Source organism: Annulohypoxylon truncatum (assembly GCF_022578515.1).
Source record: "Annulohypoxylon truncatum strain CBS 140777 unplaced genomic scaffold F4807scaffold_6, whole genome shotgun sequence".
Lineage (NCBI taxonomy): Eukaryota > Fungi > Ascomycota > Sordariomycetes > Xylariales > Hypoxylaceae > Annulohypoxylon > Annulohypoxylon truncatum.
In genome coordinates, this window is record NW_025953792.1 from 767,354 (window position 1) to 784,145 (window position 16,792).

At 46.8% G+C, this 16,792-nt stretch overlaps 5 protein-coding genes across 5 annotated transcripts; 4 read left to right on the forward strand and 1 right to left on the reverse strand.

The window, feature by feature from the left end:
- Positions 1–111: 111 nt before the first annotated feature.
- Positions 112–1,563, forward strand: F4807DRAFT_347861 (uncharacterized protein). Its single transcript, XM_047995430.1, has 2 exons — positions 112–539; positions 640–1,563. The coding sequence occupies exons 1-2, from the start codon at positions 337–339 to the stop codon at positions 1,463–1,465; spliced, it is 1,029 nt and encodes a 342-aa protein (XP_047857248.1). The 5' UTR covers positions 112–336; the 3' UTR covers positions 1,466–1,563.
- Position 1,564: 1 nt separating this feature from the next.
- F4807DRAFT_347837 (RNA polymerase II transcription elongation factor-domain-containing protein) lies at positions 1,565–3,333 on the reverse strand. Its single transcript, XM_047995429.1, has 2 exons — positions 2,981–3,333; positions 1,565–2,897 (listed from the first exon to the last, which is right to left on the reverse strand). Exons 1-2 carry the CDS (start codon positions 3,093–3,095, stop codon positions 1,954–1,956), a joined length of 1,059 nt encoding a protein of 352 aa, XP_047857249.1. The 5' UTR covers positions 3,096–3,333; the 3' UTR covers positions 1,565–1,953.
- Positions 3,334–6,092: 2,759 nt separating this feature from the next.
- F4807DRAFT_457529 (uncharacterized protein) lies at positions 6,093–10,682 on the forward strand (the record flags this gene model as incomplete). The annotated part of the gene is made up of 5 exons (XM_048001052.1): positions 6,093–6,288; positions 6,355–6,788; positions 6,842–7,960; positions 9,153–9,865; positions 9,953–10,682. The coding sequence occupies 5 exons, from the start codon at positions 6,093–6,095 to the stop codon at positions 10,680–10,682; spliced, it is 3,192 nt and encodes a 1,063-aa protein (XP_047857250.1).
- A 337-nt stretch (positions 10,683–11,019) lies between these two features.
- F4807DRAFT_414256 (Ferroporti-1) lies at positions 11,020–13,459 on the forward strand. The gene is made up of 4 exons (XM_047996955.1): positions 11,020–11,914; positions 11,980–12,149; positions 12,203–12,937; positions 12,998–13,459. The coding sequence occupies exons 1-4, from the start codon at positions 11,578–11,580 to the stop codon at positions 13,298–13,300; spliced, it is 1,545 nt and encodes a 514-aa protein (XP_047857251.1). The 5' UTR covers positions 11,020–11,577; the 3' UTR covers positions 13,301–13,459.
- On the forward strand, positions 13,430–16,638 carry F4807DRAFT_472251 (heterokaryon incompatibility protein-domain-containing protein; the record flags this gene model as incomplete). The annotated part of the gene is made up of 3 exons (XM_048002998.1): positions 13,430–15,200; positions 15,291–15,346; positions 15,477–16,638. The coding sequence occupies exons 1-3, from the start codon at positions 13,863–13,865 to the stop codon at positions 16,636–16,638; spliced, it is 2,556 nt and encodes an 851-aa protein (XP_047857252.1). The 5' UTR covers positions 13,430–13,862.
- Positions 16,639–16,792: the final 154 nt, after the last annotated feature.

Below are 16,792 nucleotides of genomic sequence, written 5' to 3' on the forward strand. Positions count from 1 at the left end.
ATTGAAGCCCTCTCGCTAGGTTCTACGGTAGGCTTCAAACTTAGCTGAAGGCTTGGGCGCGAATTTTGGTGGGCGCCAAGATTGCTTGTTTGATCTCCGCGATCCTAAGCTGCCAAGAAGTCGAGCATCATAATGGATTGCTAGTAACATTCTCCCTACTATGTATGTCGTGAAGCGTGCATGAGGTTTGTTCGTTTCTTCTTCTTTTCTTCTCTTATTCCTTTCTCTAAGCTCTAGACGAGTCTTGTTAATCTTTTTGTTTTCATCCCTACATGTCTGCATTTCCCTTCTTCGGGCCCGGTTCTGCCTTCTCTTTAATACTTCTCAGTTATCAGGATGTTGACCGTCCGTTCGCTGTCGCTGCTAGCCCTCGGCCTGCTAAGCGCCGTCGAGGCAGCGCCACAAAACAGAAATAAGGCCAGCAAGAAGAAGGGCCAGCAGCAGGCTACGACGGCCTTTCAACAGGCGCAGCAGATACCGCAGGGCGTGTCCACGGCCACAGATGGAAGTACCATCCTGGATACCACGGTTATGGTGAAGTACGTCTGCTTCCATTTTACCCAATTAAAACACCCATGTTATTCGTCGACGAATAATGTACATCCCCTAAGAAATATCTCAAACTAACAAACCCCCTAGCGGCCTCCCCCTACGCTTCAAAGTCTCCGCCCCAGCAGACCAGTTCACCGCGGCCTCCGGCGTAACCGGCGGCGCCCAAGCCGCCAACGCGACGGGGACACTAGGCCTGAACGTGCTCCTGCACGGCGACGGCGGACAATCGTTCTTCGACTTCCCGAACCAGGCCGTGCAGGACGGACTCGCGGGCGTCGCCGTACTCGCGCCGGACCTGAACCTCTTCTGGGGCGGCGGCTCGGGGCTCGACCGCACCGACGGCGTCGCGCACTCGCAAGCCGTCGCAGACCTGATCTCGGGCGTCATGCCGCAAGTCCTCGCCTTCGACTCCAACAAAGTCAGCTTCACAGGCGTATCCGGCGGCTCGCTACTACTATCCGGGTTCCTGATGCCGGGCCACATGGCGCAGTTCGCGTCAGCGGGCCAGACGTCGCAGGTCCTGCTCAACTGCGGCGGGCTGACGCCGCAGGTCGACGTGACGGCCGACAACGCGGCGGCGCTGGCGGCGACGCGCGTGCACTTCCAGAGCACGCAGCAGGAGCTCGCGCTGCTGCAGCCGGAGCTGCCGAAGGCGATCCAGGCGTTCGAGCAGATCGCGACGGGCCAGGGCCTCGACGCGGCCGCCGTCGGCGCCCTGCAGACCGTCGACAACTCGCCCAACGGGGGCCACTGCGAGTTCGACGAGAAGGACTTCGTGAGCGGCGTCCAGCTCATGGCGAACTCCTTCTCGGCCGTCGTCCAGGGCGGCAACGGCGTCCTGGCGGGCACAAACGTCAATGTGCTGAACCCGGTGCCCGGGAATGAGAATTTGAAGTTTTCGGGGGCTTCGTGAGGGGAGGCTAGGGTTTGGTTGGATGTGTAGGGCTTGTAGATAAAAAATAAAAATGAAAATTAAACGACTGATGGAAATAGTCGACGAATCGACGGTATACACGAGTCGCCCTGTGATCTTGCTGAATGCCTAGGAATCAGTATCTATAGATGCCCTGTTGTAGATCAGCGCTATTAGAACATAATTCATAACGTCCAGATCAGTTCCATCAAACCAAAACACGCGTTTTCTCGAGCATATGGGGTCACCGTCGGTAACTTCTGAATATCTCAAGCTTGAATATCAATTCGCTCAATAAAAGAAATCTAACAGAACTATCCGTTTTCCTTAGTTTTTTCCCCTGATGTATATGATCCGTTCCTATTTCATCAAGCCATGAATGCACAGTAGATGGTATCCGGGGCACCGGACGCCGTGTTCATAAAATCCATCCAAAATTGGATAAAATTCTGTAGGTCCCAAACGAACGATGGTGGCCCTTTTCGCGATTACTCTTCTTCACTAACGTCGCTTTCCTGTGCATTGTCAGCTTCACCTAGTTCGGCCATTAGAGCAGCTTCAAGATCCATTTCATCGTCCAGAGCGGCTTCGTCAGCATCAACCGATTGTTGCCCCACGTCTTCCATCTCTTCATCCTCTTCTTCCTCGTCATCCCCGTTGGCTTGTGTCGGCTGTTGGAAAGTACTAGTCTCCTGCATCTGGCGATTTATTGGACTAGGTAGCTTAAAATGCTCGAAGTTATCGTCGTCATCGTCCTCGCCATCGGCATCGTCATTCTCTCCCTCGTCATCCCGAACGAAATCGGAAAATGGGCGAATTCCAAATATGTTGCCTGGTGAGAAATTCTGCCTTGTGTCTCGCGCCTGGCCACCTGGATTCTCGATCGTGAGGCCAAGATCATCATCTGAGCTCTCATCCTCTTCATCTGCCGACGCCTTGCTTGGCTTAGCGGTGGTTGTGGGTTTCGGGGGCGGTTTCTTCTCGGGCATGACCAAAGCTGGCTTCTCCTCTGCCTTCGCTTTTGGCGCCTGTTTTCGTGGTTTAGATGTTGTCTTTTTCTCTTCGTTGCTCGCTTTCGTAGACTTCTTGCCACCGCTCGTCGGGCCCGCGACCTTGGCGCTGCTGCTGTTGCTGTGGCTCTCAAGCTGGGGGAATTCCCGTCGCAGGCTCTCGGCATCGCTGGATGGTGTCTGCACTAGGTTCATATTGAACATAGAGTCTACTTTATGAAGAACAAAGACCTCGCGCGCGGCATCGAAGATTAGTACGTATTGGCTATCCTCGACACCCCGAGTTCCTTTATACTGGTAGCGTCCGCCGTCATCCTGAAATGAGAGGTCGTATGTCGGAGCACTTTTCTTAGATGAGGAAGCCTGTTTTATTCGCGCCTGGGTCGGTGCTGTGGGTGACGACAAGGACGGCTTATGATTATCTATGGTAAGTTATTCATTAGCTATGTCTACAAATTGCAAAGTTGAGAGACGACAGAGGTAATAGAATAAAGAAGTGACCAACATCTAACGCCAGTAAAGACCTCCTTCGGGTCTTTACCAAGTAAAGCATCGCTCAGGACGACAGGATATTTGCCGGCTTTCGTGGGATCGACTATCCCCGCCGCGAGGGATGTCATGGTCGCGGAAATTACTGTGGTTGTCTATTCGTCGATTGGCGGTTGGATTCAAGGTATTTGGTCTGCTGGTTTAAAAATGAGTATCTAATCGTGGTGGAATAGTTTCGACTCTGTGGCAGTCCCAAAAATGAAACCAGTAAGTTGGAAGCACAGATGTGTAAGATGTTAGGTGTATCGTAGAATGGATAATGCAAAGGGAAGATCCATGAATGTAACTTGACAAGGCGGAGGGCTGAATAGGGCGGAGGGCGGCTTCTAAAGGTTAGGCGGGAACCTACTGCCGAACTAAGAACGCCGATCTCTCTTACGTAATCCAATTCGTTCTTACACCGTGCATATTATATATTTATACTGTAGTAAAAAGTCAATGCGCTCTCCTCTCCCCTCTCTGTACCTATGGTAGACATGCTTTACGTCACGCCTTTTCTTCGACCGTTTCAAGGCAATAGCTATTGTAGTGGAATAGACTTGACAAGTGCACAATGAATGATTGGCAACCTTGGAAGTGACAATATTCTCTGCCGACCCCTACGTACATAACCAATGTTTCTATATCTTCCATATGTCAAACTCGTGCAGCCGGCATATCACCATTTTACTCAAGGCCACGACAAGCTTTATAAGCTCATCAATAACGCTGTGGCCTTTTTGGTATAACCAGGTGATACCTGGCGAAAGCAGCATCTTAAACCCACATTGAAGATACTTGTGTTACATCATAATAAGGTACACGCTGACTTTGTGGCACATACATGTAATTAATTACTTAACCACACACTGCACATACTACCCGGTATATGTATACCATGAACAAATTCTTATATTACCTAGCCTGCCAAGATCAGAAAGATCTATTACCCCTGTTGGTATCTTGCTTGGTACATCCGAAAATTTTCGTCCAATGAGTGTAATGCAAAAGACCAAGGAAGATATCGTGAAACTATGGCCAAGGTCACTGTATGAAAACTTCACGAATTGCCAACTTGGCTGTATTTTTTTTTTCCTAGTTAAGCATGATATCAGGAATTATAAGGTGAAGATACTGTTTGTCTGCTGATGGACTTGATGGACCTGTCACGAGGCAGAACCAAGAGGCTGGGGAATAACGATGTTGTGGCGCGAAGAGCTCTAACTACTCCCTTCCAGGGGATACGGTATACATACATAGATCTTCCTTTGTCTGCAGCTAACGGCCAACTATCAACAGGGCGGCCTCGTACAAGCCGACTCTCGATCCTTCTGGGCTACTAGCTAACCCTGGCGAGACCTCTGACTATCAGCTCTCACAGAGGAGGCTTCTGACAGGACCAGACCTAACCTAGAACATACAGGTTCCGAAGCCATGAACAACACATCATTTTACGCCTGTTTTACCCTGTGTATATTGTACCGAAATAATCTAGCTTACAGGTGGTGCTCCCTATCGATCAGAAGTGTTTGCGCTAGAGTCGAATATGTTGTTTTCCGATTGCTCTACTTTAACAATGTGTTCTGCTTTAGTCGGAGCCTCACTCACAAATCTGTTTTATCCCTCTGTGTAGAAACTTATGTTCTAGCCACTTGATTTTCTGATAAACTCCCACATTAGATACTCTATACCTAGCAAATTCTTAGCCAGCACAAGTCGGCATCCGGCGATTATACATTATATTAGAAATCCTAACACGTAATAAGTACATGATTCCACAGGAAATTTACCTACTTTGTGCCAGTTATGCCGCCAGTTCTCTCAATTATAAACTAGGTAGTATACCCTCTAATCCCTGACTACCGACTTGTGCCAATTAAGAGACAAAGATAACGACGTTTTGAACGAGAGCCTTGGAATTCACTTTGCCTAAGATCAGCAGGGTGCATATAATTGCACTTCCTCCATTTCATTTTAAGACAAGCCACCGAGAAGTTTCTGGCCGAACTCCAGTCCGATCAACCGTTTAACAACGATATATCTTAACGAATAGCCAATTTGCCGTAGACTAGTTAGGTAGGTAGACGTAACGTGTATTTCTGTATGTATTATATCAACTGTAACTTGCAGATACTTTTAAAAATCGAAAGTTAACTCGTGGGCATCCATGGATACATTAATCTTGGGCAAGTTGTCCTATTTCATTAATTTATGTAGGGCGTAAAATGTTATTTCATTCAACAAGGGCGGAGGTTTCCTAAAAGATGGGGAAGAAATGATCAAGCTGAAGCTGCAATGCGAAGTACCAATCGCCCCGGAAGTTCATATCACGTATGTAATAGTGGCTTGCATAATGAGATACCATGATCGATATTCTGATCTGTAAGCGATGCTCACGAGTAATATGTATGCATAGCATGTATTGTCCGCCCTCGGTCGACCATGTCCTTGATGCCGACATGCTCAACCTTTTATCTTGCTACCATGATTCAGCATATTCCTAAGCCTTCGGAATGAATTTTTATAACATGCCGCCTTGTTTTTTGTACTAGCATATTTCTCTATGCTGCGGTTTACCGCCCCAATAACATACTATGTTTGAGTAACTCCATTTCGAGATTGCAGGTGAAATTCTGTGAAACCACAACGAAGCTATAGTGGCGTTCTGGGGATCGAAGAAAAAAAGGAGGGGGGGGTAAGACGGAAAAGATCGAAGTAAGTACGATTATATCATATCTCCGGCTTGTAAACGCGGCTCTCAAGTCCACCTCTGATTTGTTCGCATCTATAGCTACCCAGGTATACTTCCCATCCCTGTCCTTTGTGCCGCAGCAAACCGTGAGTCGCAAGAAGGTTACTGGTAGCTGTCAGAGTATATCGCTAAGGCAGGCTGGTGGGATGGTGGGATGCATATGCCAATACCACCTAGTGAAGGCTCTGGAAGATGAGGAGCAATGTGGTTCCTACGCCACATAGGAGAAAACTGTTGGGATATGCCCCAGCCTAGGCCTGGTAGCATTGTCACATACCTCAAGTTTCACGTTCAAGAAAACATATTGGCCCAAAATCGAATCATGACATGATTCATTATGACTACTGCCGTTACTGCTACCAAGGAGAGAATCCATAAGAGCCTCATCGGAGAATTTCAATTTAGTAGTTTCTCAAACAAGAAGTTTGTGCCAGATAAGCGCGCCAAGGGACTCTTGACTAACGATATCCTCACACAAATACTATCGGAGGGGGGAAAAGGCTACCGAGATACGATCTTTGGTAGGAGGAATGGTATGTATACATGGATGCAGAGATGGGTATATCCGATACTCCGTCAGATATGCGGAATTAAAATAGGCAAGCAGTCTTCTGATTCTTCCAACTCAGAGCTCGTCCGGTACATAGAGGATCATGCAACACGCGTCTTTGCTACTCTCCTGTTGTCGGGACATGTCGAGAGGGCAGTCAAGCTCAGAAAGTACGGGTTCATGGACAAGTATCTTCCAGTTCAGATACACGATGACCAAGTCACATCTTTTCATCTTCTCGCAGATGATAAAGCCCTAAAATGGTTTGAAGGTTGGTCGTCGCAAGAGCTAGCGTCGTTCGACACTTTCCAGTGGCATTTTCTTGCCCCAGTATTCACCAGTCGCTCAATCTTGGAGCAGCCTCATGACATGTGTCCGTTGCCCTTCACTTCCTACGGAGATGACGAGGATGGAGGGAGCTTCGGCAAGATCTACCAGGCTCGCATTCATCATGATCATATTGAAGGCCTTCAACTGAATGAGGTAAGCAGGTATCCTGGTAAATCGAAACCCAATATTTAATAATTCTTCCCTAGGACTTCACAGTGGCTATCAAAGAGATCCGCGCCACTCATGTACCTGATAGAACCTATGAGGTCGAAATGGACGCTCTAGAACTGGCTAGATGGCTGGAGGACGACCATCTGGTCAAATTCATTGCAGGGTTTGAGATGACCGGGAAGCACTATTTAATGTTCCAATGGGTTAATGGAGGAAATCTTCGCAGCTATTGGGAGAGCTTTCAAGGGTTACGCGATGGGGAACTGATCAAAAGGACTCTGAAGCAAATTGAAGGTATTGCAAATGCCTTAGGAAAGATGCACAATGTCGATCCCGAGAAGAACTGCCGCCACGGGGACCTAAAACCCGAAAATATTCTCGTCTCAGAGAGGTCGAACAATGAGATTTTCCTCCAGATTACCGATATGGGATCTGCCAAGATACACTCAGTCCCAACAAGCCTCAGGCAGATAGGGACAACATCACTGGCCGGCACGCTTCGGTACCAGCCTCCTGAAGTTCGCACTTCGCGCAGGAGGTCGCGGGCGTACGATATTTGGTCCATGGGTTGCATTCTACTTGAGTTCATTGTCTGGTTCCTCTATGGGTGGGACGGGTTGAGCGAATTTAATAAATCCTTCGATCACACCACTCAACCATTCTTCCGTATCGGTATCGGTGAAGAGCGCTGTATCTTGCAGCCCAATGTCGATAAGTGGATCAAGCATCTACAACGAACTTGTCTTGTCGACTCCCACGACAAGTGCGTTAGTCGAGCATTAAGAAAACTTCTTGATTTCGTCTGTACAGAGATCCTGGTTGAGAATGATGAGGCAGAAAACGATATGATAATCGACAACGGACCCCAGAGCTCCTTAGGTCACAGACTACCGAGAATCATACTCGAACGAGCAGCAACTCGAAAGCGGGATGGGTTACAGCAACAAAGAGCAGGCATCTCGAAGGTATCGGCGATGCTTGCGGAGATTTGCTCCGAGGATGGAGCTAACTACTTTTACAACAACAAAGCAGCAGCCAGTGAGGATTCGAAACATATCTTGAGGAGTGACGAACTTAAGAAAGAGCTGAAGCTACAGCCGCCCACCTACCATCTAGACATAGGCCCGCCGCAACAGCAAATAGCAAGCCCAGAAGTACGCATAAAGTTCCAATCATGACTTCAATTATGAAAGTACTCTACTAACGCTAATTTCGAAACTCTTCTAGAACGTAAGCTCCAATGCATTCAACCTTTTCGTTTTATTGCCTTTCGATTCCAACATTTCAAAACCTTGCTTGATCTGGAGTTGTCTATTTCCTGTTTGATGTCGTCTCCGGTTTTGGTGCTATTATGTTCGAATGTCTAGTAAGGATATTGCTAACCATGAATTATTCACAGCCAGTAAGTTGTCTAAGATGATTCAAAGATGCCCAAAGATGCCCATTGATTTCCGAGGCTGACAAGACTTTCCTCTTGCTTATATAGTATGTAAGTATACTGAAACTGCTATCACCTAAAATAAAATTGGATGAGACTGAAACTTTTATTCATCGCAGGCAGTGAGTTATGGACCTTGCTTATATCTTGGCGGATTTATATTAATAGATTACTGACGTACGCTACCTATCGTAGCTTGTGAGTGTGTTATAAACGTTTATGAGCTAATTCGCTGATACTAATGCGAATTACGCACTTTTCTTCGTAGCTAGTAAGTGTTCACACTCTTTAGATATTTCTCCCTTGATACTAATGCTTTAACTCTAGCCTGTATGTTATTTTAGTCAAACACACCAGGTTCTCTTGTGCCCCTTTTGAGGGTCAGAACTAAACGGTAATAATAGTTATCGGACACATGGGAATTTCGCAATGACAATATCTTCGCCCGAGACTTTTTCAGAACCTTGACTTCGGAAGATATGAAAACCGGTGTCCACGCGCTGCCGGGGAACGAAACACCGTACCTATGTAACAGCTGTGAGAATGTTTTTTTCACTGATTTCTCTTTCACACTCGCTAGATTTGAACCAAAATGCGATCTCTGCAGGGTCTTGAAAGATTCCATTGAGACTTCCAAGCGCGAGAATGCCAAATTTGTGCGAATAGGCTCATCGTTAGCGACGGCTTTGACAGCAGTGCCAATGCTTTCAATCGTTGTTGGTCCAGGCAAGTAGAACTACTCCCGTTAGTCTACCTACCTAAGCTTTGGTATACTAACATACATTCCCTAAGGCTACTCCAACATCCCTTCGCACATTCAGAGAGGTTTCCCGACATTGACAAAATTGAAATATGCAAAATCGAAAAGGGAAAAATTTCAAAGTCCAACCCAAGCTAAACTGTTCAAGCACTGGCTCAATGACTGTGATAGCAAACACGGAAAGACTTGCAAAGCATTGAATACTACGATGAAACGTCCAACAAGGTTAATCGACGTTGGCGATGTCTTATCAAAGACTCTGAAGCTCGATTGCAACCCAGAGGACAAACCTTACATTGCCTTATCACATCCCTGGGGCGATGAGGAATCTAATCCGCGGTTCTGCACGACAAAGTCTAATATCGACATTTATAAGAATTCAATCGGGTTAGACCAGCTGCCAGAGACTTTCCGGGACGCGGTATTGGTGACACAAAATCTCCATGTCAAATACCTTTGGATTGATTCCCTCTGCATCCTCCAGGGGGAAGCGGAGGACTTCCACATCGAATCCCAGTTTATGGAAGACTACTATAGTGGCGCATACTGTACGATCTCTGCAACCTCTGCTACTGGATCAAGCTCTGGATTCCTCAAAGAGCGGCCCACAAATGGAGGTAACGTAAGGGAGTGCCACATGCTCCAGATCCAGAACGAGCCTTCCGGTCCCAAATCGACCTTTTACATATGCAAAAGCATTGATGACTTCGACCGTGACGTCGAAAAGAGTTCTCTCAGCAGGCGCGGTTGGGTGTTCCAGGAGCGGGCGCTCTCAAGACGTACAATTCACTTCACCGATACTCAGACGTATTGGGAATGTGGCCATGGAGTGCGTTGCGAGACCATGAACAGGCTCTTCAAGTGCGTTTCAATGCTTCCTTCATCTCGCTGCTCCCATTTTCTTGACAAGCAAAATCCTCTAATTCTAGGATCTAACATATCACGTAGCCGACAGTCATCATTCTTGTCCGACCCTAATTTCCCCAATTCTACGATTGGATATCAGAAGGGCATGCGAATCAAATTTTTCCAGTACATCTACTCAAAGTACTCAGCTCTTGGCTTCTCGTATGAAACCGACCGCTCAGTGGCCATGTTCGGACTCGAAAAACGACTGGCGAGGACTTACAAGGTCCGCGCAAGGTATGGCATCCTAGACGATGAATTCCTTCACAGAAGTCTGCTTTGGCAGAAAGCGGAGGAACCACTACGTAAGATCGAATTCGGACGAAATAATGACAAAGTTCCTTCTTGGTCTTGGATGGCGGTCATGGGTTCGATTAAGTACATGGACGCCCCATTTGATCTGATGGAGTGGAACGAGGGAGAGATCAAGTCGCCACTTAAAGGAGATCTTAAGGAAGTGAACAGAGTATGGACGCAGCCGGTTTCGGATTTCATAGTTCCAGCGAGAAGCGTCTCGCAGGAAGTAAACCCTAAGGACCTGTTCTACGACCGACCCGAGTATGAGGTAAACGATGAATCAATTAATGATAACTTGAAGTGTGTCATCATTGGCTGGGACAAAATCGAGCAGCAAAATAAGGATTTCTATGCCCTCCTAGTCATCCCGACGGGTGCATCTAGAGATGGGTATCCCGATTACGAGAGAATCGGTGTCGCCCGCATGACGGGGACTGACTTCGAGAAAGATGAGACTAGAGTGCGAATTGTCTAGTACGGATATGGACATCACTCCAAATCTACGAAAGAAATTGCGCGGGTGGATTTTCCCTCTCCTCTTTTCTTTTCTTTTCTCCTTTGTCTACCTAGTAGGTAGGTATTCAAGGAGTTCGTGATTGATATGGTGGTTAGTGGACGAACGACGGGATTGCGAAAAGGGGTAGAAGTGTGGCAGATACACGTGGCGGGGCACACCAATCCCCGTTCGTTCGGCAAGTGCTCTAAATTAGTAGAGGGGTGTGCTTAAACGTGTGGTGTGGGCGTGGCGTATGCTGCTTAAATTTGGGGTTATTCGGTGGTCGGAACATGTGGAATGGAATCTCCATCGTCGCTCACTTCTCCCTTTGAACTGAGGTTACTGAAGCCTTAGACGAATATCCATACGAAATTTTCTTCTTCTTCATCCAAGCAACAATATATTGTTATTTTTAATACCCAAAAGGAATATCTTGGCCGAAGTGGGTTAATGCTCATGACGTGACGTGAATAACCATGGCCCGATTCGGATCCTCAATAGCCGGGCGGGTCTGTGGTGTTGCAGCAGAACCTCCATAGGGACTGACATCGCGATATTTTTCACCGGGCTCCTTGCCTCTCTTACTGCGTATATCATCTAAATTCCGAATCCAGCCATCGGCATCCGCAGAAAGGGTAGACCGCTTAATGAGATAAAACTTATGCGAATAGCAAATCCCCCTATGATATTTATGGTCTTTCTGTAGCTGGCGAACGTGATACCGTTGGATCTCTCGCTTCTGAATCTGATACCAACTGGGCAATATACTACTAGCATATATGGAGATATATACAGAACCGCACCAGACAATCAGCCTCCGACACACAATATCTCGACGACATACGCACCGTCTCCCTCGCATCAATTTGATGAGATGGCTGACGATCAACGACCTGACGCAAGGCTCGCGTCTGACGAACAGGCACCTCTTCTTCATAACGACGAAAGAAGACCAGATGGCAACACTTCGGGACATGATGTATCCCGTCGAGTCGCATCCAAACTTTACGTATCTCATTTCCTATCCACATGGAATTCCCGCGTGTTTGAATTCGGCGCCGTGATCTACTTGGCCTCAATCTACCCAGGAACGCTACTCCCCATGTCCATTTATGCTTTGGCACGAGGTCTATCAGCCATCCTATTCGCTACTGCAGTTGGCCACTATATCGATACGGGAAATCGTCTTCAGGTTGTTCGGCTGTCCATTGGTTTGTCACCTTGTTGCTCTTCCCAATATCGTATATTCGACTAACTGTCTCTCGAAAACGCCTAGTCTGCCAGAGGTTGGTGGTAGCGACGTCGTGCGTTGTGTTTTACATCATGGCCGTTCGTGGAGAGCTTGATGGTGAGACTAAAGCGGGCATGTTAGTGCTTCTATCTTTCTTAGCATGTGTCGAGAAGCTTTGCTCTATCATGAATTCTGTGTCCGTGGAGAAAGACTGGGTAAGTGGTTTATTGTGTCTGTTTGCTGAAGATTTTTGCTTAATATGTCTCAGGTTGTCGTCGTCGCCGGGAAAGATCATGGCTCTCTTAGCTCCCTAAATGCACAGATGCGGCGCATCGATCTACTTTGCAAGCTCCTAGGCCCTTTATCTATCTCTCTTATTGATGGCTTTTCGACTAAGGTGGCTATTATCGTCAATTTCGTGATGAATATCGCTTCTGTCACGATAGAATATCATGCCATTGCTCGTGTCTACTATGAAGTACCAGCCCTACAAGAGCCGAAACAGCGACAACAAGACCATGCCTCTACTGTTTCTACGACGTCTGGTGGAGCCCGTTCAAGTACGCGGATGAGAATTCTAGCAATTATGAAACAATCCAAAGCGGACTTCGGATTATACTTCCGTCATCAAGCATTTTTACCTTCGTTCGCTTGCGCCCTACTCTACCTCACTGTCTTGAGCTTTTCTGGTCAAATGGTAACCTACTTACTTACGACTGGATATAGTAGCTCGCAGGTTGGTGTTGCGCGGACGGCCAGCGTCGCGTTCGAAGTGCTCGCTACCTGGGTAGCACCATGGCTGATCAGCCATATCGGCCCAGTGAGGTCCGGCTTGTGGCATAGTACTATGCAAGTCAGCATGCTCATAGCTGGTTTAGTCGTGTTCTGGGCGTTTGACGCAAATAACCCTATCATCTCTGCTAGTGGGCTTGTAGGGGGAACAATCCTCAGTCGTCTTGGTCTTCGAGGGTTTGATCTTTGCACGCAAATTATTGTGCAAGAGGTATGTGTTCAGGCGTCTTCACAATCATCCGAGGGCTTTTTGTCTCACATAAATCAATAGGAAGTTGAGGCCGAAAACCGTGGCGCGTTCTCATCCGTAGAGACAGCCTGGCAGAGTGTTTTCGAACTCATGGCTTACGGCTCCACAATTATATTTTCCCAACCGTCCCAGTTCAAGTGGCCTTCCCTAATATCAGTAGTAGCCGTCGCCACTGCAGGTTCATTTTACACGGTCTACGTGTACATAAAGAGAGGTCATCTGATACATTTCGAGAAAATCGCAGGATTGTGCATGAGCAGACAAGATAGAAATAGGAACATCGAAAGAGGTCTCGAGCGCATTCTTTCTGATGGAGAGATCTGAATATTAGGGTGAAGAAAACACAGTTGGGTAAACGATTTGGACTGAGGTTCAGGAGCAATTAAGCCTGCAAGAACATGGATTAGGTAAGTACGTACTCAATCAGGGGTAGTTTTTCCACTTGGCTTATCACGTACACAGCTCACTTCAAGTCGTAATTGGAATGATCAGTCACATTGCTGGTCTATGCGTAAGGCCCCTGTTGCCGTCCTGGTGGTAATATTTATGTGATAATGTAACATTACCGCGCCCGGCAGTCTCGCGGATCTCAGCCTCTGACTGGTCTAAATTGAACCATGGTCTCTAGAATCATTTCGGAAGGTTCATCGCAAAGCCTCGAAGCTTGAAATTATCTTTAAATCTCACCCTGGCACTCTAGCAAAGATGATCCGAGCTCCTCGACATGCAGCTGAACCAACAACACGAAAATGGCAAGGCTTCGCCCACTTAAGGCTTTTGTAGGTATCTGGGCTTTTGGGGTTTAAATAGGTACGTTCTGAGTTCGGTCTCTCCTATCTACCCTTAGCTTTATGGTTCCTTATTTTCAGGAACATCTGCTGTTGATATGGAACCAACCCACCTCACGCGGGAGCAAATCGGATTATCGAATCTGAATCAGCCAACGCCTTGCCTTCAGCTGAGTCCTGCACAGCTCTATAATAGCCTATCCGTGGAAGAAAGTCGCACCATTCGACTCCTTGACTTGGATCCACTGCCGTTCCCATCAGATACAGACGAAACGCCGTTGTCAGGAACTCTCCGAGTAGCGTCTTTAACGGCGAACCCTCGCTTTGCTGCTCTCTCCTACGTCTGGGGTACTTATTCAACACCTCATCCATGCATATTAGAGCTGCGGAATAGCGGCGGCCAGAACATCAAGTTAAATATAACTACTAATTGCCAAGACGCGTTGCGTCCTCTACGGCGAATGTATGGTGGTTTATGTATCTGGATCGATGCGGTATGCATAAACCAGGACGATGAGGCCGAGAAATCATCCCAGATCAAACTGATGGAAGATATCTATTCATGGGCCACCGAAGTCTACGCGTGGCTGGGCCCCGGTACTGACGCTTCAGACAGAGTGATGGATTGGTGTCGTCGGGTTGCGAAACACGATTTTCTGAGCGTCGCTTCTGCGACTTGCCCTCCTACTAGGAGAAATCGATTCCTATACAGTTCTATCGCTCTATACCACATGATGGTTTATTTTTCACTTGCAGTGAAAGAAACTTGCCTAGCATGGATTATGTTACCGATAAATCTTGGAAAGTGGTTTAGAGGGCCGTTCATACAACTCGAACAGCCTAGACATTTCGAACTTTTCATGAAACTCTTCATTACCGGAAACTGTTATCTGCGATTACATGACGTCTTGCGATTAGATGATTTACGAGATATATCGGATCGCGAATGGTTACGAAGAGTTTGGACCTTTCAAGAGGCTATCCTTCCTTCCAAGCTCATCCTTATTTGTGGACACAACTGCTTGGATTGGACTCAAGTCGTCACTTCTTTCAGGATGAGCGCTATCCACCGCGATGGATACAGGCCTAATACTTCTTACTTAACGCTTAATCGATCAGACTATCCCAGTTCGGCGAATGCCGCCCTTTTACCAATACTCGGCTTGACAAATGTTTGGATGCATACAGAAAGGCCTATTAGGTGGGAAGAGCCGTTGAAACCTGATGAATCGCAGCATGTCACTTATGCTTCTTGGCTGCAAAGACCTGCTAGGGGAACACTCCTATCCGTTCTTGCAGATGTTATCTGCCTGCTAGCTTGGTTTTGTCAACTGGCTTCATGGGCTGTCTTTTTGATGGTACTATTCGTTATGTATCCATTAATACCGAGTAGTCCTTCTAGTGAAGAAGTGCTGGAATTAAAATTGATTGCTATGGTAAGTCTAAAGCATCGTGCCCTAATTTCTAATTATCCAGCTTAAATCTCCTTCCCGCATTGAACGAAATTTAGCTGACCTTTTTTGTAGTACGACCTCTCGTTCCCTGAATTTTATATCTATCCATATACATTAAACAACTCGGTGTATTGCGCATGGACGACTCCTTTTCTCTCTCTCACTCTCACTTTTTTTTTTTTTTTTTTTTTTCTCACGGAGGGCTGGGGGGTCTCAAAAGAAAATGCTAATAAAAGGAACCGCTAATATATATGATAGAGCCTTTGGAGTCTTTATCTCCTTTTTAGTCTCTTGCCTTTATATTCCATGCTGGACTGTCATAACTTCAAGATTCAAAATAGATCATGGAAGGTCTAGAGACACGTACCTTGCAGGCATCGTCCAAACGATTCGTACGCGAGAAGCCACCAATGATAAGGACCGTTCTTACGCGACATACGGGATCCTACAACGTTTAGGTATCAAGGATCTTTCCCAATCAGAGTACTCAAAGCCGTTAGGCCAAGTATATCAAGAACTCATCAAGGATTTTTTGAAATGGAATCCCGCGACCATCAGCTTATTGTTAGATGCTGGCGTTCACTCCAACATTGGCGGCCCGTCATGGGTACCGGACTGGAGCATCGCCGCAAAAAGACAATGGATTCATCCTGACTACATCGTGAATCTTGCCGCCCCGATCGCCCCTTCAACGTCAAATGCCTGGGTTGAGTTTCGAGGAATTGACGGACTTGTCGTTAGAGGCATCCCAAATGGTACCATCAAGTTTAGCTCGGGGCCGCTTCGTAGAATCAACACTTCCGGGGTAAATTCTCATCACTCTGTCGATATCGGGGCCGCGACACTCACATTTATACGTTGGCTCAGATATCTCGTTAGATATGGGATGTCCGACGCAGATTTTGAAGACACTTCTCAGAAAGCTGCTCAGATAATAGATGCTAAGATCGATTCTAAAGTCGGGACTCACTTGTCTCACCCAGAAAAAATCCTTGCTTGGTTTACAGTGTTGATTAATAGCAAGGTGGCTCTTCAAGGACACATCAATACAGAACTTGATAGTCACGACACTGATGCTGGAGAGTTCTACGATGATATCATAAAACGAACTTACGACGGTCAACATCTAGGTTATGTCGCTAAGAAGTTGACTATAGAAATTTGCAATCACCTTGCAGGGCGGAGGAACCTCTTCATCACTACTCACGATCTTCCTGGCTCAGGACCAGAGGATATGGTCTCCGGAGACACCGTCATGTTAATTCCCGGGATCCCTACCCCGATGATTCTACGGCGAGTGATGCGTGACGGCAACGAGATGGGCGATGATCTTGCTTATCGTATCATTGGACCTGCATTCATCTGTGGGACCATGATAGAGAATTACGAAAAACATGGGCAAAATATCACTCTAGTATGAAAATATAGAAGGCAGGACTATCGGACGGATCCATCTATCATTTGACGTTAAATCCAAGGTTACCTACTGAACGCACGTACGGGCCCCTTAAACTACTTCATACCTGTAATCATCTTTAAATTATGTACATAGTTTAGCATAAGAGGAAAATATG